The sequence below is a fragment of the Dipodomys merriami genome, unplaced genomic scaffold (genome assembly GCF_024711535.1).
Source record: "Dipodomys merriami isolate MVZ:Mamm:240054 unplaced genomic scaffold, mDipMer1.0.p SCAF_153, whole genome shotgun sequence".
Lineage (NCBI taxonomy): Eukaryota > Metazoa > Chordata > Mammalia > Rodentia > Heteromyidae > Dipodomys > Dipodomys merriami.
The window spans coordinates 634,478-656,874 of NW_027202860.1; the positions used below are offsets into that span (position 1 = coordinate 634,478).

General features: G+C 46.8%; 1 protein-coding gene across 1 annotated transcript; it reads left to right on the top strand.

The window, feature by feature from the left end:
* The first annotated feature begins 8,946 nt into the window (after positions 1-8,946).
* On the top strand, positions 8,947-21,853 carry LOC138827285 (mitochondrial amidoxime reducing component 2-like). Its single transcript, XM_070022774.1, has 7 exons — positions 8,947-9,249; positions 13,157-13,330; positions 15,270-15,429; positions 16,608-16,748; positions 18,622-18,683; positions 18,772-18,843; positions 20,928-21,853. The coding sequence occupies exons 1-7, from the start codon at positions 8,969-8,971 to the stop codon at positions 21,052-21,054; spliced, it is 1,017 nt and encodes a 338-aa protein (XP_069878875.1). The 5' UTR covers positions 8,947-8,968; the 3' UTR covers positions 21,055-21,853.
* The last annotated feature ends 544 nt before the right edge of the window (positions 21,854-22,397 follow it).

The following is a 22,397-nucleotide window of genomic DNA, read 5'->3' on the forward strand; positions in this document are numbered from 1 at the left end:
GCATCAGATAAAGGAGAACAACCTACACTTGCATACCTATTTATCTATGTTTGGATGTATTTTTTTTTTACCAGTCCTGGGGCTTGAACTCAGGGCCTGGGCACTGTCCCTGAGCTTCTTTTGCTCAAGGCTAGCACTCTACCACTTGAGACACAGCGCCACTTCTGTCTTTTTCTGTGTATGTGGTCCTGAGGAATTGAATCCAGGACTTCATGCATGCTAGGCAAGTACTCTACCACTAAGCCACATTACCAGACCTGGATGTACTTTTGAAGTTGCCATTTGCTTTTGTAAGAGTGTAGATAATGCTTTCTGATCTCCTTAAGATTGCAGCCAATTACTATTTCAACACATTGCAGTTGATAAAATTTTAGACAAACTAAATTTAACAGAGTTTATTTGAGCAAAGAATGACTTATGAGTCAGCGGATACTCAGCACTAGAAGAGATCTGAGAACTCAGTATGGATATAGCTTGATTGGTTGCAGCTAGCCACTTGGTCATATTTGGCACTTGGCCTGATTACTTAACTTCCTGTTATTGGCCAAAGCTCAGTTGCTTGTGATTGGGTGAGAGTCAGCTACTTATTATACTAATAAGTTAGGTTTGTAGTTTTTCTCCATATGAAGTTAGGTTGCAGTGTATTACACAGAGATTCAAAGTGCACAGAGGGCCTCTGGGCAATGGCTTCCTATTTATTTAATTTAACACTCCTCTAAGTTTTCATCACATTTGGGGTAGGCGAAATGTTTATGTTTCTTCTCTGGACTCTGGATAGCTATTAATGCAGGATAGCATACAATTCTCTAATGAACTACTAGGGTCTGCCTGGAAGGATTTATCCTGTGGTCTCAGCTGAGGAAGGGCAAGTTAGAAGTGTTTTGTGTTAGGAAAGGTCTGGACCTCAGAGGACACTGCGTGGGTGGATGGGGACTAAGATCGCATGGCATCCTAGTGATGGGTATAGGGAAAAAGCAATCAAGATGTAACAACACCAACACAATAGTTTTGTTCCCAGACTCAGGTCACTGGGTCCACGGACCAGAAAGTTCTGGGTATTGTTGGAGAAAGTGTTTATGGATAGACAACAGAGGAGACTTAAGCAGGAACAGGTTCGTGAAGGCAAAGCCAAAGTGTACTCTCCAGACAGAAGGGTGAGCAGGCTCCAAAAAATTACCCCCCTCCCCATAACAAATCTCCAGAGAAACAACCACCCCATTGATAAGTGGGCTAAAGAACTAAAAAGAGACTTCTCTGGAGAGGAAATAAGAATGGCCAATAGACACATGAAGAAATGCTCAGTGTCCACTGGCCATAAAAGAAATGCAAATCAAAACCACATTGAGATTCCACCTCATCCCAGTTAGAATGGCTATAATCAAGAAAACAAATAATTTCAGATGCTGGAGGGGATGTGGCCGAAAGGGAACATTACTTCACTGTTGGTGGCAATGTAAACTTATTCAACCACTCTGGAAGGCAGTATGGAGATTCCTCAAAAGACTAAACATAGAGCTCCCCTATGATCCAACAATCCTACTCCTGGGCATTTATCCAAATGATTTCAAACTAGGCCACACTACAGCTACCAGCACAACTATGTTCATTGCAGCATTATTTACCATAGCTAAGATACGGAACCAACCCAGATGCCCCTCAATAGATGAATGGATCAAGAAAATGTGGTATATATACACAATGGAATTCTATGCCTCCAGACAGTGGAATTTTATGCTTCTATCAGAAAGAATGACCTTGCCCCTTTTGTAAGGAAATAGGAAGACTTGGAAAAAAATCATATTAAGTGAAGTAAGCCAGATCAAAGAAACATAAGCTTTATGATTTTCCTCATTTGTAAATAATTAGTATAAGCCTAGATTAGTCCTGACAGAGAATCATAATAGCTCAAGAGCGATATACATAAGATCATACAAAATGATGCTAATTGAAATGAATTCCAAGATATGGAAACAACAGGTCTTTTTTTTTTTTCAGTTGTCAATCTTGATGTCGCCAATGTACTGTATCTAGTTCTTTTTTCCTAATTTTATTTCATTTTTCTTATTCCATTGGTTTATCCCTGGCAATCTCTGTCTTTGATTTTGGTACCCTCCATCTTGTATATGCATTTATCTGATTGGGGGGAGGGAAGAGAATTAACAAAAATGATGAAAGAAGGACAAAAATGACCTATTGCAACAATACTCCTCACAGGACACTGTGTTGGAAATGACCTTTACAGCTTTGTGGGGGGGAAGGGGGGAGAGGTGAGGGCAGGGAAGGGGGAAGGGAAGGGATAATGGGAGAACAACAATGGAGTGGGTAACAATGTTCAACAAGAAAGGAATCTTATTCATGTAATCGTAACCCCTCTTACAGCATCTTTACAATAAAATAATATTTTTAAAAAAAGAATAATGAAACTTACATAAAGCAGGAAAAAAAGAAGGGTGAGCAGGCTCAAGAAGAAGCATGGTAGGAGAGCTCTTTAGACCTCATAGAGTTATTGGGGTCCGTGGACATGGAGGTGGTCAGCCCTGGAGAAATGGCATTCCTTTCCAGAGACTGCAATGCAGTGTCCACTCCTCCTGGCCTGGGCTGGCCAGACAGGATCGGTCAGCTTACCCAGGCCATAAGGGCTTCATGCCTAGGAGACCCAGCTGTCTGCCTTAGTCATTCCCCAGATTATGATTTTCTATCAACACCCAAGCCATCAGGTTTCCCTAGTTCCCTGCCTAGCTCTTCCATCATTCTTCCTAGATGCTGGGTGGGGAGCAGACTCCCCACATTTCATCTCCTAAGGGAGCAGCCTGGGAGAGGTGAAAGGCTAAATGGGTATGGATCAGGTGTGTGCTCTGGGGCATAGATCAAGGAAGCCTGTAGCCTCTGACCTACCATGGAGAATTGGAAAACAAAGGTCATAACTCTACTGTGAGCAGACGAAATAAACAAGTAGATTATCCACACTCGTGAAATGCTCACCCACCTTGGGTGGGTGCCGTGAAGACGTGGGAAGGTGGTCACCCCTGGGTACCCAGCTCTAACCAGCAGTAGCATCTGCTGGGGCCCCGGGGCCCCGTAGGAGCCAGCACTGTGCAGATCAGACACTGAGCCCCATGTCAGCATGGATTTAGGAAATCAGAACTCATCACTGAAATCTCTGCAGGGCAAGGAGGTGGACACTCAGAAAATTCAAGTTACCTGTTCAGGTAGATATTTCCTCTTGGATGTCTCATAAATACTTTGCACTCAGCAACAGGACTCGTCATCTTCCTCCTCAGACCCGTTTGTTCTCTCAATATATCCATCTGTGTGTGTGTGTGTGTGTGTGTGTGTGTGTGTGTGTGTGTGTGTATGTACTTTTTAAAAAGAAATTTCAGGGGCTGGGAAGGTGGCTTCGTGGTAGAGTGCTTGCCTTGAATGCTTGAGGCCCTGGGTTCGATTCCTTAGCACCACATAAGCAAAAAGAAAAAAGCCAGAAGTGGTGTGGTGGCTCAAGTGGTAGAGCGCTAGCCTTGAGCTGAAGAACTGAGGGACAGCGCCCAGGCCCAGAGTTCAAGCCCCATGACCCCCCCCCCACACACACACAACAAAACAAATTCAAAGTGTGGACTGCTCACCCCCACCACAGACTCCCAGCTGTGGGGCACTTTGGGCTCTCTCTCTTCCTCAATGTCAGTGTTGTCTAGCTGCTACATTTTGTCTCCTATCCCATCTACCCACATCTCTGTCTTTATCTTTCTGTTACTTAGGATCTCTTCTGCCAGAACTAGGGCTGGTTGTATCTTCTAACACCCTCATGATTCATTTTTCCAGGAGCCATCAGGGAACTTCTTGCTGCCCACCATCCCCAGACCTCTGTGAATTAAGTAGAAACAAGGTGCACTTTTTTCTGGTCCCTGCCCACCTACCCCTCCTCAGCTGCCACCCCCTGCCTGCACACTGATTACTGCAGGAATCTCTGGGAACCAATGGTAAGGGCTGATAGGGAAAGAAAATTGGAAGGCCAATCTCTAACAAGACTCTCAGGATGCTGGGGGCTGCCCAGGAAACATCGAACAGTCCTGGCTGTACAGAGAACAAAAAGGGGAAGGAATATTGTTCTAGTAATAATTAACTCCCCTTACAGTCTGCACAGCAAAATACACTGCTAAAAACCGGCTTCTTTTATTCTCATTGGAGCTCTTTCCCAATTGCCCGGATCCTTTGTCCCAGGGCAAAGAGTTTATTGATCAAAGATATTCCTTCCTTCTACTATTAAAAGGGACAGTGCTTCTGCCTATTCAAGTACGCAGTTGCAAACTTTCCTAAATATTATCAGAATCCCATAAATAAACAAAAAAGGGGGAATAGGTGTAAGTCACTGGACCTCCAAAGAACAGATAGCAATGGCATTTTTATACCCTTAATTTTGAAATTTTGAATTTTCCATCCAATACTTCAGCAGCAGATAAACATTGGAAGGATGTGAAAAAAATTACAGTCTTCATGTCAGTCTATATGTTGGAAGGATGACACTAATAACTGGAAACCTGGAACTGTAGAGTATAGGGCCATGGTTATGATGTGTGTCCACAGGTTCTGCAGATGTCTGGCTGCCAGCCCCAGAAAAGAAGAGAAAAATCATCAAACATGGAGGAATCTCTGGAGGAAATCCTCAAGAGGATGAGGATAACTCAAGGCCCAGGGAACAGCCCGAACCAGAACAACAACCATTCCCACCAGGGGACAGTTGAAGAAGCTTTCTCCAGAAGCTGAGAGACTTACAGGACAATGGCTAGGAAATTAATGCAATGTCTTTGTAATGAAGATGGTGCTTATTCATACTGCTAGTGCCTCTTGGTACAAGCCTCTGTTTTTTTTGGGGGGGGGGGCGGCTCTGCTGGGTAAACCGTGATACTTAAATTGTGTGGAGATACATAACCACTCAGAAATGGGACCTGTCCATGGGCTTAAGGACAGAGTTGAAATAGCAAAGGGAGATAATATCTAGTTTGGTATAGTTAAACTTATGGCCTCCCCCCAGGATGAAGGAAAATATAATGGTTCCAAAATATAGAAAGGCTGCCCACAAGATAGTGTTCTTACAGGAAAATACGTACTGTACATTTGGACCCTGAGTCCTAACTTCAAACTCATGGCTTCAGTTGGCTATTAATACCATGAATAACACTTCCTTTTGTATCAAGGAAGGCCCTTCTGTATAAAATATCCTATCACAGAATTTGGTGAGACTTGCTGTCAGCTAAGAAGGGTACAAAAACGTAACTCAGGATGAAATTAGCACGAAGATGAGCTAGCAGAGGATGAATTAACTTTGGACCTTGAATTTATAGTCCATCATGAGTGCTTCAACTTTGTCAATGACCTTTGTTAGAGTAAATTAGACTTTGCCAGAAAACCTCACCGACATCCAGGTACAAAAAACAGTGAAGGGACCCACAGACCCAATCTCACAAGAGAGAAGAAGTGAGAAGTACCAGCTATTGTTTCAGGTGACTTTTATAACCTCCGAGATTTGAAGAATCTTGCTGCCTTGTATGATTATACCCTCTCAGGTGACCCATATGACCTGTAAGATTTAGGGGCTCTTGCTGTCTTATATGGTCATAGCTATCCCAAAGTATAGGGGGGTAGGGAAAGGGGGTAGGGACTGATCATTTACAGCCTAGGGAAAGAGCATGCTAAGCCACAAGGAAGATGGCTTCTGAGCTAACAACCTTAGTAACTGTTCCTCAGTAACAAGACTCAACTTGTCTGAAGGAGAAAGACTTGGCATTGGCTGCTCTTTCCTTTGTGGAGGAAAGGCATAGCATGCCCTAAAGGAAAAATACTTGGCACTCTGTTATGCTGGTAGAATGGGGCCTCTCTCACTTAGCAATTTGACCCATCAAAGTAAGGGAAACGTGCTCTCCCTCCAAATTGTGATGACAACCTTGTGTTATTAAATACTGTGGACTTGGCTGTGGTTGCCCCTTTTCATTCTAGCTGTTCCTGGGCTTGTAGGACGTGTCCAGAAAGAACTGTGTAGGGTAGCTTGGGTTTTCAACTGAGTGACAATTGTCACGGCTCTCCTTCTGGAAGAAAGAAATCAGGAAATAAAGGAGAGCAGGAATTTCACACAGATGATGTTTTTGCCATAGGTTATTTGCTGTTGAAAAATCCTTCAGGGTGTGAACCATTTGAGGCATTGTATTGCTTTAATATAACTTGACAAATCTCAAAAGATTCAGAACCAGCCAGAACAGTGGAAAAAAAAAAAAAAAAGGAATTGAGCATGTTAAAGATCAATACTAACTAGAGGCTCCCAGAATGGTTTTCCTGGCTTTTGCTCCTTGTAGTCCACGTTGCCTCTTTGAGACTGGTACCTGGTCTGGGAGCCTCAGTGTTCTGGGAGCTCTGTGAACTCCTTCCCCTAAACTTCAAGTCCCAGGGCAAATCCTGAGGCACAGCCCATATGCATGTATGGAAGGGAATGGGTGATTTAAAGAGCTACTGGCTCATGGTAGCTCATGTCCAGTGAAGGCCAAGGCCCTGACAGCTGAATTGTGAGCAGAAAGTGCTCTGGCCTTCTTCAAGTTTGGAGGGGAGGAGAGAATCCAGTCCAAGTGTACACACACACACACCTCGTTTGCGGCATGCTGAACAAACCAACCCACCCAGCCCTTGGAAGGTGGGCTCCTACAGGATAGGAGAATTGTAGTTGAGTCCAGCCTGGAGAAAAGTTAATGACATCATGCCTTTCAAAAACCAGCCAGTGAGGGTGGTGCAGATCTGTAATCCCAGTTCCGAGGTGGGCAGACAGGAGGATTCCTGTCTGAGACCAGCCTGAGTAAAAGCCTGGAAAACAAACTAAAAGCAAAAAAAAGGGGCGGGGAGCATGGATCAAGTGGTAGAGTACAAGGCCCAGAGTTCAAACCCCAATATTAAAGCAGAACATAGAAACAAATTCAGAAGTCTTGGCTGCTGAGCAAGATGAGAACGTGGAGCAGGAGGCCGGGGAAGCCTGAAGAGGCGAATTCGGCTGGCCTGCGTTTTCCAACCTGCCTGCTCTTTTTGCAGGGGAAGCAGAGGGTGGGGGGAGGCTCCGGCACCCTTTCATTGTTCCAATTTCACAAACCCCTTTGTGCCCTCTCCCTAAATAAACAAGACATAGCAACATGGCTTTTCTAATTCCTTCTCAAACCCTAAGTCTTCTCTTCTCCGGGAAGGTTCTTCTCAGGAGGGTGGGGAGGCTAGGCTTGGCAGGATTCTGCAGGTTAGCCTCCTGGCGCTGTTCCAAAGATAAAACCAGACACTGCAAAGTCTGGTCATGACTTTCACATCTTAACTAGTGAAAACAGGGGCTTGTGCTTCATCTCGATTTGCGCAGAGTCCCCTGGGCTTTTTTTTTTTGTTTTAAATAAGGAAAAGGAGTGTCTAGGGGGAGGGGAAGCAGGCAGGAGCTCTGGTAAAACTTAGGAAGAAGTGGCCAGTCTCAATGTCCTGGGCCCTGCCTCTGTGTGTTCTCAGTGCAGGAAGTTGAGTCTGTCCTAGAAGCACAGACTAGAAAATGCAAGAAGCTCTGTGCACTTGATTGTTACAGTTTATTTATTTATTTTTATTTTTTTTATTGTAAAGATACTATACAGAAGGGTTACGGTTACATGAGTAAGGTAATGAATACATTTCCTATTGGGCATTGTTACCCCTTCCTTTGTTTTCCCTCTACCATCCCATCCTTCCCCACCTCCCCAACTCCTCCCCCCCACTTTATTATTTTTAAATCCATAATTTTAAAAAATTAGCATAGTAGAGAGTAATTTTGGAGAGGGAATTCAAAGTGGTCTCCTTTGGATAAAAATAATTTGAGAAATTGTCCGAAATATTTGTTTCAAAGTGGAAAAAAGGGAACATTAAGACTACCAAGGTTCTCTTAAGTATTTTTCAAGGTCTTTCACACGCACCCTTTTTTTTTTTTATCATGAATGCTACTTTTCCGCTGTCTAAGGTGTTTTCCAAGCAGGTAAGCCACTTTGGAGATAGAACTGATAATGGTGCCAATCTTAATTAGTATCCTAAAGTGTTATAGCCAATTAAAAATTAACTGAATCATTTAAGCAGTGGCTGTTACAAAGCTCACTAGCAGATATGAAAAACAAATTAGCATCAGTTAACTGGCGAGACAAAGGACAAAGGGTGAGCCAATGGGACAGCCATAGTCAGGATGAACGTTATAACGTTATAACTCGGGGGTTGTACCAGGGGGTTTCACGGGACAGATCTATCTGTGTGTACCCTGCACCTTAGCCTCACTTTGCTCTGTCTCTGGACATGTGGGCAATGAGCATTGATATTTATTGTGATTTTTGTCTGTTCCGGGTCGTTCACTCAGGGCCCTAGGATTTTGTTGTTGTTGTTTGTTTTTGCTCAAGGCTACCATTTGAGCCACTGCTCCACTACGGGCTTTCTGCTGGTCAGCTGGAGATGAGAGTCAGATGGAGGTGGGAATTTCCCGAGGGGCTGGGATTACAGGTCGGAAGGGCGGCCTGCTCTGAGTCCTGGAGGCTTCTTCCCGCCCTGGAACCCTGCCTGGTCCCAGCTCCGAGGAAAGGCTGGGCTGGGGCCTGCGGCGGGACGGGCCCGGACACGCGGCTCCCAAAGGCGGACAAAGTTTCCGGGCCTTGGGTCCGGCACCAAGTTCAGCCGCGCGCCTCGAGGTGAAGGGGAGCGGTCAGCGGGGGGGGGGGGGGGGTATCACGCTCGCCTTGCGGGGGGGTGGGGGGGACGAGCGATCGCGGGCCCAGCGCGCACCCCCCCCCGCCCCGCCCCCGGCGGAGCCGTCCCAGCCCCGCGCCTCCCCCCCCCCCCCCCGCCCCACGCCGCTCGAAGGCCCAACGACCAATGGCTGCACTCGCCTCCGGCTCCGCCCTCCCGGCCCGGACCCGTGTGCCCCCACGCGCGCCCCGGATCGCCAGTCCCCACCGCCATGGGCGCCGCCAGCTCCGCGGTCGCGGCCCGCCTCGGCCTCCCCGCCTCCCCGATCCCCGCGCGCCTCGGCGTCGCCGCGCTGGCCCTGGCCGCGCTGGCGCTGGGGGCTGCGGCCTGCCACCGCGCGCAGGCCCGGCGCCGCCGCCGCGGGCAGCGACGGCAGCGGGTGGGCACCGTGTCCCAGGTCTGCATCTACCCGGTCAAGTCGTGCATGGGGGTCCCGGTGGACGCGGCCGAGATCACGGCCATGGGGCTGCGCACCGGCAGCCTGCGGGACAGGTACGCCCAGCCGCCCCGCGCGGGACAGGGACAGGGTCGGGGGCGGGAGGGGGGGGAGGGAAAGAGAGAAGGAAAAAGGGAGGGAGGGAAAAACTGCATTGAGCCAGGCGCGGTGGCTCAGGCCTGTAATCCTACCCAGAAGTCTGAGATCTGGGGATCCTGGTTCGAAGTCAGGGCTCCCGCTGTACTGGAAGCCTTGTGCAGCCGTGTGGGCAGACCACGTGCTCCTAAGGGATGTTCCCCCCAGATTTCTAATCCTGCAGAGCTGTTCGCTATTATTATTATTTTAAATAAACAATCGTTGCCTTAGATCTCAACCCTAGTCCAAATGCAGAATTACCAGGTCGGGGGGCCCACGGAGTGCGGAGCGGTGGAGACCCCTCAGGTGCTTCTGGTGCTGTAATGGAAAGGTTTTCTCTGGGACCCATCTGCTAAGAGCTGAGTCGAGTCTGAGCGATGGGAGACACCTGATTTGTGCTGGAAGGACTTCAGGCTCAGGGGGACTGGACCCCTTCCCGCCACGCTGGGGAGGAAGCAGAGTGTCCACACACACACACACACACACACACACGGGAAGCAGAGTGGAGTGTATACACACACACACACACACGCACACACACACACACACACGGGAAGCAGAGTGGAGTGTATACACACACACACACACACACACACACACACACGGGAAGTGGGCCTGTGTACTTTCTTCATGCTCAAGGCTATCCCGCGGTGTCTGCTCCCCCTTCTGTTCACTCTGATGGTGAGAATAACTTGCTTTCCTGAACTTCTCATCATCGTGGTGTGGCTAGACTAGTGCTATCTTTGCTTTTCTGCTTCCTTGAGCATTGTCAAATCCTTAGAACTGTAGCCAGGTGCCAATGGCTCATGACTGTAATCCTAGCTAATCAGGAGGCCGAGATTTGAGGAGGTTTGAAGCCAGCCCTGGTAAGAAAGTAGGAAAGTCCTTGAGACTACAATCTGCAATCAACTACTCAAAAAAGGCCAGAAGTACCACTGTGGCTCAGGTGGTAAGAGTGCTTGAACAAAAAGAGACTCGGAAACAGCATCTGGGACCTGAGTTCAAGCCACAGGCTGGACCAAAAAAAACAAACAAAAAACTGTCACGTTTGTTTTGCACTTTCAGTATGTGTTGCCAAAGCAGACACAAGATACATTCTTGAAATGACAGTAGGTGAGGTTGAAGAGGGTGGAGGAGAGGGCCATCAAATGAACTTTTATTCAGTGCTCAATATGCAGAGACATGGAATGAAATCCTGTCCTGTAGATTAGCTGATTCACACTTTGTAAGTATCTGCTGGGCTAGAATGAGTCCAATCCTGCTAATGGGGAAATGGTGTCAGGCAAGATGAGTGTATTACCCAGGATCACAGACCAGTGTGTGCTGGAGGGATTTGAACTCAGACCACAGCACTCCCTCCTGCTCCTTCTGCAAAGGCAGTGGGTGGTGTGTGAGTGGAAAAGTTGCCAGGAGGACGGGGAGCCTTTGGGCAAGGTCATCTAACCTCACAGAGCCTTGGCTTTGTCAGAAAGTGGAACCTCCTGGTCTCTAAGGCCTAGTCTCCCCTAGACTTTATTTAGTCAAGGATAACATATTTAGGAGTGAGCTGGCCAGGAAGAACTGAGCTCACTGAGTTTTCAATAAGATGACCACAGACATCCCCAGAAGGCAGAGAAAGGACTCTGTGGAATAACTACCTTCTGCACCTGTGCCTTTGGAACTGTGTGAAGAAGCTGAGATTTTCTTCTCTAAGTGCTCTTTGCCCTCTGTTGCTTGTGGCACTTCCGTTCAAAGCTCAGCATATTTGCCCTTGGGTTTGGCTAGGGACTCTGAACTTTGCCATTCAGCCGAAAGTTGGCATGGACAGGAGCTGGGCAGGTCTTCCCTGTCCTTGTAAACCACATGCAGCCATTTTCTCTGTCTGTACCCTTTCTAAAGCCAGCCTAGGTTTCCTCTGTGTAGACAACAATCCCTTAGTGAAAAAGCGTCCCCATGTTTATTATGGAGGAGGCTTTGGGAGGTTACAGGGCCTGGCCCGATATCTTCTGATCCTCCATCCAGTTCTTACACCCACACAGCACACACACTACGGTGTTCACCCACACAGCACACACACTACGGTGTTCACTCAGCTCTGAATTCAAATCCTGCCCGCACAGCTTGGGTTTGTGATCCTAGGTGAGAAACTCAGCGTGTCATTTCTCGCCCTGTTCCGCTTGCCTTTTCCTTTCCACCCTCTGTAGTGGGGTTCCCGCCTCTCCTCCATGATCAGGCTCAGGCCTTCCTGCTCAGGTCACTTTGTAACAAGCAAATGAGCTTCCCTCATGGCCTCTGCCTTGGCCTCCTCATGGTGGTCCCTCGCTCGGCACAGTGGCACTTTTGGAGGATCTGAGCTCCGTCCCAATCCCTTTCCCACAGGCTCATGTTTTACCTGTACAATCACAGCGCTCGCTTGACTTGCTGACGGGGCTCGAAGCCCTTTGTCATGAGAAACTCACCCTGTCTTTCACATCTGACAGAAGAACTAATTATTCCTATTAGAGGATGTTACGTGGGCACAGGGGATGCCAAGTATCATTACAAAGTTGACAAGGTAACCAGGTGGCAGGCATAACAGATGACAGCCATTAATCTCTTACAGTGTGTAGGTTTTGCTCTGTCCCAAGTTGGAGCTCATTGCAATTCTAGCCTTTGTCAACCGCAGCAGTGAAGCCCCAAGTGGTTGTAGAAGGCTGGGGCTGCCATCGATGACTGCTGGACTAGAAGGGAAAGGTGTGGCCTTTGGTGAGATGAACCAAAGTCATTTTGCTCTGCGGTAGCAAGAATCTCTGTGATTGGGCAATTAATAATTAGACGGAGGGTGTTTACTTAGCGCAAGGTTGTAAATGATGGAAAGTCCCAGCACTTGGCTCTGGCGGGGGCTGGTGGTTGCATCATAGCGAGGCCTAGGTCAGCCCTGCGTGTGCCAGAGAGACCTGGCTTTTCAAGTGAAGCCACTGGCTCCAGTGATGCGTGGAGCCACGGCTGGAGTCATCCATCCATGAGGACAGTCCGTGCTCACAGGTCTCACCTCCAAATGCCATTCCATCCATTTGAGGATTAAGTGTGAACACTCAAGGAAATATTCCCCATGCACAGAGCCCAAAGATAAAGCCCGAAGTGGGACATAGCCTCAGCCCAGGGGCCAGGACTTGAATGAAACAATGAGAATTTGCCCTGCGTTACAGGTGAGCGGATCAGAGAAACCTAGAAACCAAAGAAACACCTAGAAAGAAAAAGGTAGATTCTTTCGAGGGGAGGCTTGCCACCACCCAGCACCACCGGCTTTTGGGAAGACAGTAGCAAAGTAAAGGAAAATAAAGAGAGGGAAGGAAGGAAGAACAGAAAGAAGGAGGAGTGGGAACAGAAAGAGAAAGTGGGAAAGAGTAACTTCATAGAAGTGTTTCAACAGGAAAAAAAAAGACAGAAACACAGAGGAAAGACATTTAGGTATTAAAAGAAGCTGGCCACAGCCACCAGGTCCTCGTGGCTACTCAGGAGGGGAGGCGGCTGACTGCGAGGATGAGTGTTTGAGGCTAGCTGGGGCAAGAAAGCTCATGAGATTCAATCTCAACCAATAGTTGGGCATGGTAGTCCGGGCTGCTCCAGGGAAAAAGCAACACCTTATCTAAAAAACAACAAACCCAACCAAACAAAACCCCAGGAAAAAAGAGCCAGAGATATGGCTAAAAAGGTAAGCTTGCCAACCTAGCAAGCATAACACCCTGAGTTTAAACTGTAGTACCACAGAAAGAAGAAAGAAGGAAATTAAGAAAGAAAAAGAAAGAATGAATAGAGGAAGCTATGGAGAGGGATTTTCTGAGTGTGCACTTGTCCGCTTCCCTGCAGGTTTTGGTTGGTGATTAAGGAAGATGGACACATGGTCACGGCCCGGCAGGAGCCTCGGCTAGTGCTGGTCTCCATCACCTTTGAGAATGACTGCCTGATCTTCAAGGCTCCAGACATGGACCAGATGGTTTTACCTACCAAGATGCCTTCCTCGAACAAGATCCATGACTGCAGGTGCTGTTCTGTTGGGGGACAGTGGAGAGCTGTAACAGAGATGGTTTTCCCCGGGCTCCTCTCTACATAGGCTACTGTTTGTACAAAGGATGAAATTGGTCAAGGAACTATTAAGGGACTATATAGTCTGGCTTGGGATTGGGCAGGGCTCAGGTTTGGTAAAATGTTGCTTTGAGTGCACCTTGGACTAGTTTTTTTTGTTTTTGCTAGTCTTGGGGCTTGAACTCAGGGACTTGGTGCTGTCCCTAAACTTTTCTGCACTTTCTACCACTTTAAGCCACAGCACCACTTCTGGTTTTCTGGTGGTTAATTGGAGATAAGAATCTCACAGACTTTCCTGCCCAGGCTGGCTTTAAACTGTGATCCTCAGATCTCAGTCTCCTGAGTAGCTAGGATTATAGGCGTGAGTCACCAGCGCCCAGTGAGGGACTAGTTTTAGTCAGGTATGCTAAGATTCAAGGCTAGAGAAATGACTGTCTTTAGAAAGAAATCATTCCATGAGCAGATTCCCCCAGTAACAGCAGCCAGGGCACAGAGAACCACCCTGTGACCAGCACACCCTAGCAAGTGGCCTGTGCTCCTGACTGGCTAGTTTTGAAGTTGAGGTTTCCACAAGCTTCTCCTTGAATTCAGTTCATCTGTCCGAATAGCCTACAGAACTCAGGAAAACACAGGTACCAGTTTATAATATTATAAAGAACATTCCAAGCCGGGCCCTGGCAGCCTATGTCCATAATCCTAAGGAGGCCGAGATCTGAAGATCGTGGCTCAAAGCCAGCTTAGGCAGAAAAGCTTGTGAGACACTTAACTCCAGTGAACTAACAAAAGGCCAGGGGAGGAGGTATGGCCCAATCTATAGAACACCAGCCTTGAGTAGAAAAAACCAAAGGAGAGCATGAGGCCCTGAGTTTGAGCCCCAGAGCCCAACACAGAAAGAAAGATTGTCTCAGAGGTTAAGGGTGAAGAATCAGCTGGAGGTGGGGCAGGGTGCCAAGACTGGGCAGGGGGTGGAGCTTCTCCCATGGCCTCTACTGGTTGGATGTCTCTACACACTTCTGTGTTCCCAGGAACCTAGAACCCAGACCTTTGGGATTCTATGAACCCTTGCTTATGTGGACATGATTAATGAGATAACTGACCATGGATGGATTCATCAATCCAGTATACCTACCAATTTATAGTCCTGTGACAATTCCATGGCTTTTAAAACCTCCTAGAGAAATAAAGTGGAAAAAAAAAACCCCAAACAGACTTAAAGACCACTATATTAGCTAATGTGACCCATCTCCCCATTTGCAGTGGGTAGATAGTCTATGATTATCTCCAATTTACACCCCAAAATGGTCCAATTTACACCCCAAAATGGAGTGTCACAGTTGATGAATGATTTGAGACCAGGCCTTTGTTTTTCAAGCGCAGCGTGAATCTGTCTTGTGTCCCTCCCTCCAAGAGTAACTCAGTCCTCATGACCCATGCCTCAGCATCTAGAAGCTCGTTAAGAATGCCCACCTGGGTGACCATGTCTGAAATAGACGTACTGATGACCTGATTTACGAAACCGTAACCCCTCTGTACATCACCATTGTATACATCACCATTGTAATAACAATACAAATTAAAAATAAAAGCAACGAATGCCCATCTCCTGTCCCCCTGGTTGTAACTCAGACCCACTGACGCACGCTCTGCATTTGACCAGGTTCTGTCAGCTGACTCACAGGCACATTAGGGTTTGGGGAGCTCTTGCCCTGCCTGCTGCCCCCCTCTATCCCCGTGTAAGTTTTACCCCTGCTTCATCCACTCCTGCCCAGCTTTGGCCCAAGGACCGTGTATTAGCCCCCTGGGATGGTCAACTCCTGGTGGTCCCAGCTGTGGCATTGCTGATACATCATTCAGTGTAACCCTAGAAGTAACCCGGTGCTGTCTTTCACTCCTGCAGGATCTTTGGCATTGACATTCAAGGCCGAGACTGTGGGGACGAGATAGCCCAGTGGTTCACCAAGTTCTTGAAAACAGAAGCGTTCAGGTTAGTTCAGTTTGAAACCAACATGAAGGGACGAGTATCAAAGAAGATTTTACCTACTAATGAGAATTACCAGGTGAGCTCACAGAGGGTCTGTATCTGTAACCAAATCACTCTAAACCTTCTGAGTTCCTTTTGGGCCCATGGGAGATTCCCACGGGGCCCAGTTAGTAAAACATGGTCCTGGCTTGGGTGGGGTGGTTCCAAGGGTGTAACCTGGGCAGAGACGCCGAGGCTGGAGAGGAAGGTGGGAGGAGGGTAGTCTCAACACTGGCATCTCTCAGGAGTCTCAAGGACCGGGTTTAGTTGGTGCCATGGGAGGAAGGGCAGGGATGATGTGCAAGTTGGGAGGACAGTAGTTGGAGAAGCAAACATGACAAGTCTGTTTGGGACGAAATCTGATTTCCTGAAATGGCAGAAGGGTCGGCTCTCTCTCATCTCCCCGCCCTCCTCGCCTCCTTCTCAGTTTGGGATGGTGCCTTTAATTCAGGCACTGGGTAGGATTTCTTCCCAACAAAACTGTCCCTGCGACCCAAAGACAGAGGTCTTTGTTTCTTCTACTGCCCAAAGTTCAAAATGCAAGGATTCCAGGAATTTCTCCCCCCCCCCCATCCCTTGAACTAGAAGCATCTTGAAGTCAATGCTTTTTTTTTTTTTTTGGTTGGTCATGGGGCTTGAACTCTGGACCTGAGCGCTATCCCTCAGCTCTTCAGCTCAAGGCAAGCGCTCTACCACTTGAGCCACAGTGCCACTTCCGGTTTTCTAGTGGTTTATTGGAGATAAGAGTCTCACAGACTTTCCTTCCCCGGGCTGGCTTTGAACCGCGATCCTCAGTAGCCTCCTGAGTAGCTAGGATTACAGCCACCAGTGCCCGGCTCGAAGGCAACGCTTTTTAATTTTCTGTTTCTTATATGGAACAGTATCTGGTGCCTGTATATGATCAGTAAATACTTAATGAGTGAACGGAGGGGACCAAATTCTTACTAGAGTGTAGGTGATTGGCAGCAGAGCCTTGTTTGTGAGGTGAATGGCAAATAGCATTTGGTAAGAGGGTGCCCCAGCTGCGGTTCTGCTGCTGTGTGTGTGGACAGAGGTTGTGTTCCAGCACGGGCTCAGCCCGTTTCCAAGCCCAGACACCTCTGTGTCCTGAACACCAGTTAGGTGGTGTTGCTTCCGTACCTCACCCAGCTTTGCAGCCAGGCTCAGAGGTCTCGAAGGGTTCTGCAGCCTGGCTGTGCTTTGTTCTCTGCGCAGGTGGCCTATCCAGACGCCAGCCCCGTGCACATACTCTCTGATGCCTCCCTGGCAGATCTGAACACCAGGCTGAAGAAAAAAGTCACCATGGAGAACTTCAGGCCAAATATCGTGGTGACAGGCTGCGGCGCTTTTGAGGAGGTAAGGGGGCCTGCCAAGCTGGGCGTTCTGGTCAGACCCCCCTCTCAGGGGCAGCCAAGGGAGCTGGGTAGGGCGGCAGCTTATCTAGTGCTGGCTGTGAAAGATTCATCTTCACTTGGAGTTGTTCACGCCATTAACCAGCTGGTGAAGTAAGCCCCTCTAGTGGATTTCATGTTTATGGAAAACCCTAGAATCTTCCTAAAGAATCCATTTTATTAAGTTGTATGTGTCTATTAGATGATAATGGGAAATTGAACTATTATTAACTTAATTTCATTTTCAATCATTTACAATTTGTTATTTTCCTTTAAAATGGAATTAATATTTGCACTTAAACAGAATAGGCTTGTTATTTAATTTTACCGCAAATAACTTTTTATGACAACATACAGTGATCAGATTAGGCGTGATCTAATTGTGAATAACGATTGTTAATTAGAGCAGTGGGCATTTGGAGATGCTGGAGATGATTCTTAGAAAGCCAGACAAATTGCTAATCTAAACAAGATTCCTGCAGTTGAAGAATAGTTTGATAGCAGAAGACCTGAGTCTGTTTTGTTAAGCTAAGACATCTAACTGAACTCTTTGTATTTTCTGGCTTTCGATCGTAGTCTCTGTGCAGAAGCTGCTTGGAAAAGAGTAGAAAGTGCTTTGAAAGCCTCCACAGTACATTGTTCCTGTGGCCACAGCGCCCTCGTGTGGTCAGAGACCACCAATGATTTTTATTTATTTATTTATTTATTTTTTATCTTACTTTATTTTTGTTTTCTGGCTGCATTGATCCAAGGCGTCTGACCACTCTTCACTTCCCTGGTCTAGGAGGTCACAGTCACTGGGAAGTCTGCGACAGGCTACGGTCATCTCATAGTTTGAGCAATGATTTTTACAGGTCTTGGTGGAGATATGGAAGCTCCATTTGTCACAAGCTGGGCCCTGGACTTCTACGAAGCAGACAGTTCTTCAGCCAACTGGCTGTAGAATATGAAGTTTGTTTCACCCCAAAACACTTTCCTGTTGGGAATGCAGAGCATCCACACCTCTGTGTGTCACTCTGTAGCTGTAGTCCTGCCAGGTGGGAGGAGGTTTTTTTGAGTTTTGAAGACCCAGTTAGTACTGTGGTGCTTTTTGTGTGGTGTTAAATCTCCCTTCTAGGCCCTGCAGAGTTTGATATCTGAAATGAGGCCCTGGCAGCAATCCCCCTTGGATGCAGGGAGACAACCACATATACATTCGTGTGTATCTGTCAGAGTAGATCATATCACGTGTGTATAGGTAATATAACCAATACCTTTCACCTATTGTAGGTATATGTTTATATATGTATATTTGTGTATACACATGTTTGTATATATGTGTGTGTGTTGTGCAGTTTTTGAACCACAATCCTCAGATCTCAGCCTTCTGAGTAGCTAGGATTACAAGTGTGAGCCAATAGTTCCCAGCTTGAACCTTCACGTGTGTGAGTCCGCGTAAGGAGAGCGGCCTCTAACTGTTGACTAATGAGTCTTCTAGTTCATTGTGAAGCTCATTGCACACTGTACCATGTGGCAGCAGTGTGATTACTGTGCTGACAGAATCAGGGTTTCGAGATGGCAAGTGGAGAGGTAGATGTCCGGGGCTGGAGTTCTGCCATGGAGAGCTTGCCTAGCGCACCCAAAGCCCTGACTGCCACCCCCAGAAAAAGAGAGGTGGGGGAATGGGGAATGGACAGACCCTGGACTGGGCCACACACTGTCTCCCTTCGGTCCTTGTTGGAGATGGTTTTTTGGGGTCTCCTGTGTCCTCTTCCACTGGGTTGCTCTGTGATGTCAGCCAATGGATGAACCAACCAGAACCCGATTCCCAAAGATGACGTTCCCCTTTCTCTTTCCAGGATACCTGGGATGAGCTGGTGATTGGTGATGTGGAGCTGAAGAAGGTTCAGTGTTGCTCTCGGTAAGGGCGGCGGTGAGAGCCGGCCTGGCTGTGGGGGTGCCCGTGGGCATGATGCCAGCCCTCCTGACCCTCGCTTGTTGTGTGGCAGGTGCATCATGACCACAGTGGACCCCGACACTGGAATCATAGACAGGAAGGAGCCCCTGGAAACCCTGAAAAGGTAAAGCAGCCCCACCCTGGCATCCCCTGGTGCCCTGCCTAGGCTTTGTGGAACCTCCTTAAACACTCCACCTTTAGAGTGTGACTTTGTGGGAATACTTGTAGCTCTCTTCCTGCTCCCCCCATGGGAGGAGCTTTTGATAATTTTGTTGTTGTTGTATTGGGGAGCTTTGACCTGAGTGAGTTTTAGACTGCAGTCCCCTTACCTCTGATTCCCAAGTAGTTGGATTGCAGGCATGTAGGATTCTTCTTGAGATAGGATCATAACTAACTTTTTTGTTTGGGCTGGCCTCAAATCATGATCCTTCTATCTGTTTCCTTTTGGAGGGGGGGGGGCTTGACCTCAAGGCCTGGGCTCTGTTCCTGAGTCTGTCTGTGCTCAAGGCTAGTGCTCTACCATTTGAGCCAAAGTGCCACTTAACAGCTTTTTCTGAGTAGTTTATTGAAAATAAGAGTCTCATGGATTTTCCTCCCCAGGCTGGCTTCGAACTGTGATCCACAGATCTCAGCCTCCTGAGTAGCTAGGATTATAGGTTTGAACCACCAGCACAGTGCTCTGCCTCTTATTTAAGTGGGATTACAAGCATGTGCCAACACTCCCAACCTGGCTTTTAATTGTCTACAGTTCCATTTTGAAATGTTAATATTCTCGTCTCAGAGACAGGCACTGTCTCTGAGTTTCTTTTGCTCAAGGCTAGCACTCTACCGCTTGAGCCACAGTGCTATTTCCGGCTTTTTCTGAGGGATGGAACCCAGGGCTTCATGCATGCTAGGCAGGCACTCTACCACTAAGCCACATTCCCAGCTCCTCATCTAAATTTTAATATGTTTGTGTGTATACTTCCAAATGAAGGCCTAATATGTATTCAAGGGTTTTGTTGTTGTTGTTGTTAGTTATTGGGCTTGAATTTAGGGCCTGAGCTTTTCCACTTAAGGCTAGTGCTCTACCCCATTGAGCACCACTTCCAGTTTTCTGGTGATTATTTGGAGATAAGAATCTCACGAGCTGGGCGCTGGTGGCTCAGGCCTGTAATCCTAGCTACTCAGGAGGCTGAGATCTGAGGATCGCGGTTCAAAGCCAGCCCGGGCAGGAGAGACCGTGAGACTCCTATCTCCAATAAACCACCAGAAAACCGGAAGTGGCGCTGTAGCTCAAGTGGTAGAGCGCTCGCCTTGAGCTGAAGAGCTGAGGGACAGCGCCCAGGCCCAGAGTTCAAGCCCCACGACCGACAAAAAAAAAAAAAAAGAGTCTCACGGCCTTTCTTGCCCAGGCTGGCTTAGAACTGTGATCCTCAGATCTCATCCTCCTGAGTAGCTAGGATTACAGGTGTGAGCCAGCAGCACCTGGCTCAAATTCTTTTATTAGAATTAGCATAATTGAAATTATGCATAATGAGATATGAGAAATAATGGAACATAATGGGTTGTGAGAGTTTGTATTCCAGAGAACTTTTATTGTGCCATAGATTTTTTCTTTTCTTATTTAAAGAATTTTGACTTTAGCTCTCAATGTAGTACCTGTCCCCCCTCTCCCTCCCCCCATATCAAGACTTGAACTCAGGGCCTCAGAGTCCACTCAGCTTTCTTGCTCACAGCTAATGTTCTACTTGAGCCACACTTCCAGTCTGGCATTTTACTGGTTAATTGGAGATAAGAGTTTCATGAACTTTTCTGAATGGGCCGGTTTTAAATCATGGTCTTTCAGGTCTCAGCCTCCTGAATAGCTAGGATTATAGGTGTGAGCCACTGGTGTGCCCAACCCTTATTCTGAATTTTCATAAATACTTGTCTCATTGAAGTTTGTGTCTATGTGAACAAAGAATTTGTATTATAATCACACATATAATAAGGCTTTTTGTTTTGACTTCAAATTGAAGCCTTGTGGGGGGGATTGTTTAGATATTTGGGTTCCTTCTAGAAAACACAGAATTGTTTGCAATTTGATTGTTTACACAGTTCCCTGATAACCTTTTAAGAAAAGGTTTGCTGTTGGTTTTATAACCAAGCTGGGAAGGAAACTGAGTTCTGTGGCCTTCCATTGTTATTTCCTTGTGTGTCTGATGATGAATTCGTTGCTGTTTTCAGTTACCGTCTGTGCGATCCTTCTGAAAGGCACCTGTACAAGTCCTCCCCACTTTTTGGGGTCTATTATTCTGTGACAAAAGTTGGAAACCTGCAAGTTGGCGACCCTGTGTATCAGCTGGTGGAGTGAGGATCCAGCAGGGTGCCTGGTAAAAGCTCGACTTTGTGTCTAGATCTCCGCATTGCCCAGCTGTCTCCTCGTTTGCTTGTGTGAAGATGGTTTTTACATTATGCTACTTTGATTCTTTGGCAAATGAACAGTTGGTGAAGTGGAAAAATGTCCTTGTGTTCCATTCCCTTTCAGTAATCTGTATGCTTTTACTCAGTCTTCTCCAGCTCTCTTTCCTATTTGAATAGAATGAGAGAGAGAGAGTTTGTGTGTGTGTGTGTGTGTGGGGGGGGATCTTGAAATTAGAACCTGAATGCTGTCCTTGAGCTTTTGTGCTCAAAGCTAATGCTCTACCACTTGAGTCACATCTCTACTTCCAACTTTTTGGTGGTCAACTGGAGAGAGGAGTCTCATGGATGTTACTGTCCAGGCTGGCTTTGAACTGGGATCCTCAGATCTCACCCTCTAGAGTAGCTCGGATTATAAGTGTGAGCCATCATTAACCTCAATAAGTAACTGTGGTGTTTCAATTTTCTTGTTAGTCCAACTAACAAGAAAATTTTTATCGTTCATTCAGCTTTCAGCAATCAGGAAAATTCTGATGATGATTTTTAACAAGAACATCAGCAATACCTCAGCAAATCCCTCCCATCCAGCCTTAGCCCCTCTTTCCCTGAAAACCAACCTCTTGATTTTGACTTTCCAGGGCTCTGGATGCCCCAGGTTAATGCAAGACACATTATCAAAATGATTTGGGAATATGAGGGTGTATTAATTTTAAGTAGTGAAGGCTTTTTAAATAAACAAATTTGTATGAGTATTTTGAATGTTGTCACAGTGATTTCTTTTTGGTCCCTACCTTTAATATAGATGAGTAGTGAATGTGTCACGTGTCAAGGGTTAACTAAAAAGCTGAAAAAATTGTAACTTTATTACCTATCATTCTTTGTTTTAGAAGAAAAGGGAGAAAATGTTCTGAAGGGTTAACAATCTCACAAATGCCCACTGGGCTGGTCCTTCCGCTCCAGGGTTATGATGGACTGTGAAATTATTTTATAGACCATATTTTTCTATTTGATGATGACTTTATTAAGTCCTAAGGAATTTGTTTCTGTGTAGCAAAGGTACCTCCAAATGCAATTCCAAGTGAAATGAAGAGGGGGGGGGAACTTAAGAGAATCTTGAGATGTAGGAATGGGAGAAAGCATGAACACGTTTTAAAAGTACACATATCTATATATTTATAACAGACATGAACTAGTTCAATATCCATAAACAAAGAAATACTCAACCTGTGAATGAGTTAACCCACTTTAAAAAATTGTGGTTTCTTTATTGCTCTGAAATGAGAATCTCAATCCTAC

What these genes read in the sequence shown, in the direction of transcription:
- LOC138827285 (XM_070022774.1), top strand. Translation starts at nt 8,969, where the DNA reads ATGGGCGCCGCCAGCTCCGCGGTCGCGGCCCGCCTCGGCCTCCCCGCC. An exon ending in ACCGGCAGCCTGCGGGACAG is followed by an intron (nt 9,250 to 13,156) that starts GTACGCCCAGCC and finishes GCTTCCCTGCAG; the next exon opens with GTTTTGGTTGGTGATTAAGG. An exon ending in GCTGCGGCGCTTTTGAGGAG is followed by an intron (nt 16,749 to 18,621) that starts GTAAGGGGGCCT and finishes TTCTCTTTCCAG; the next exon opens with GATACCTGGGATGAGCTGGT.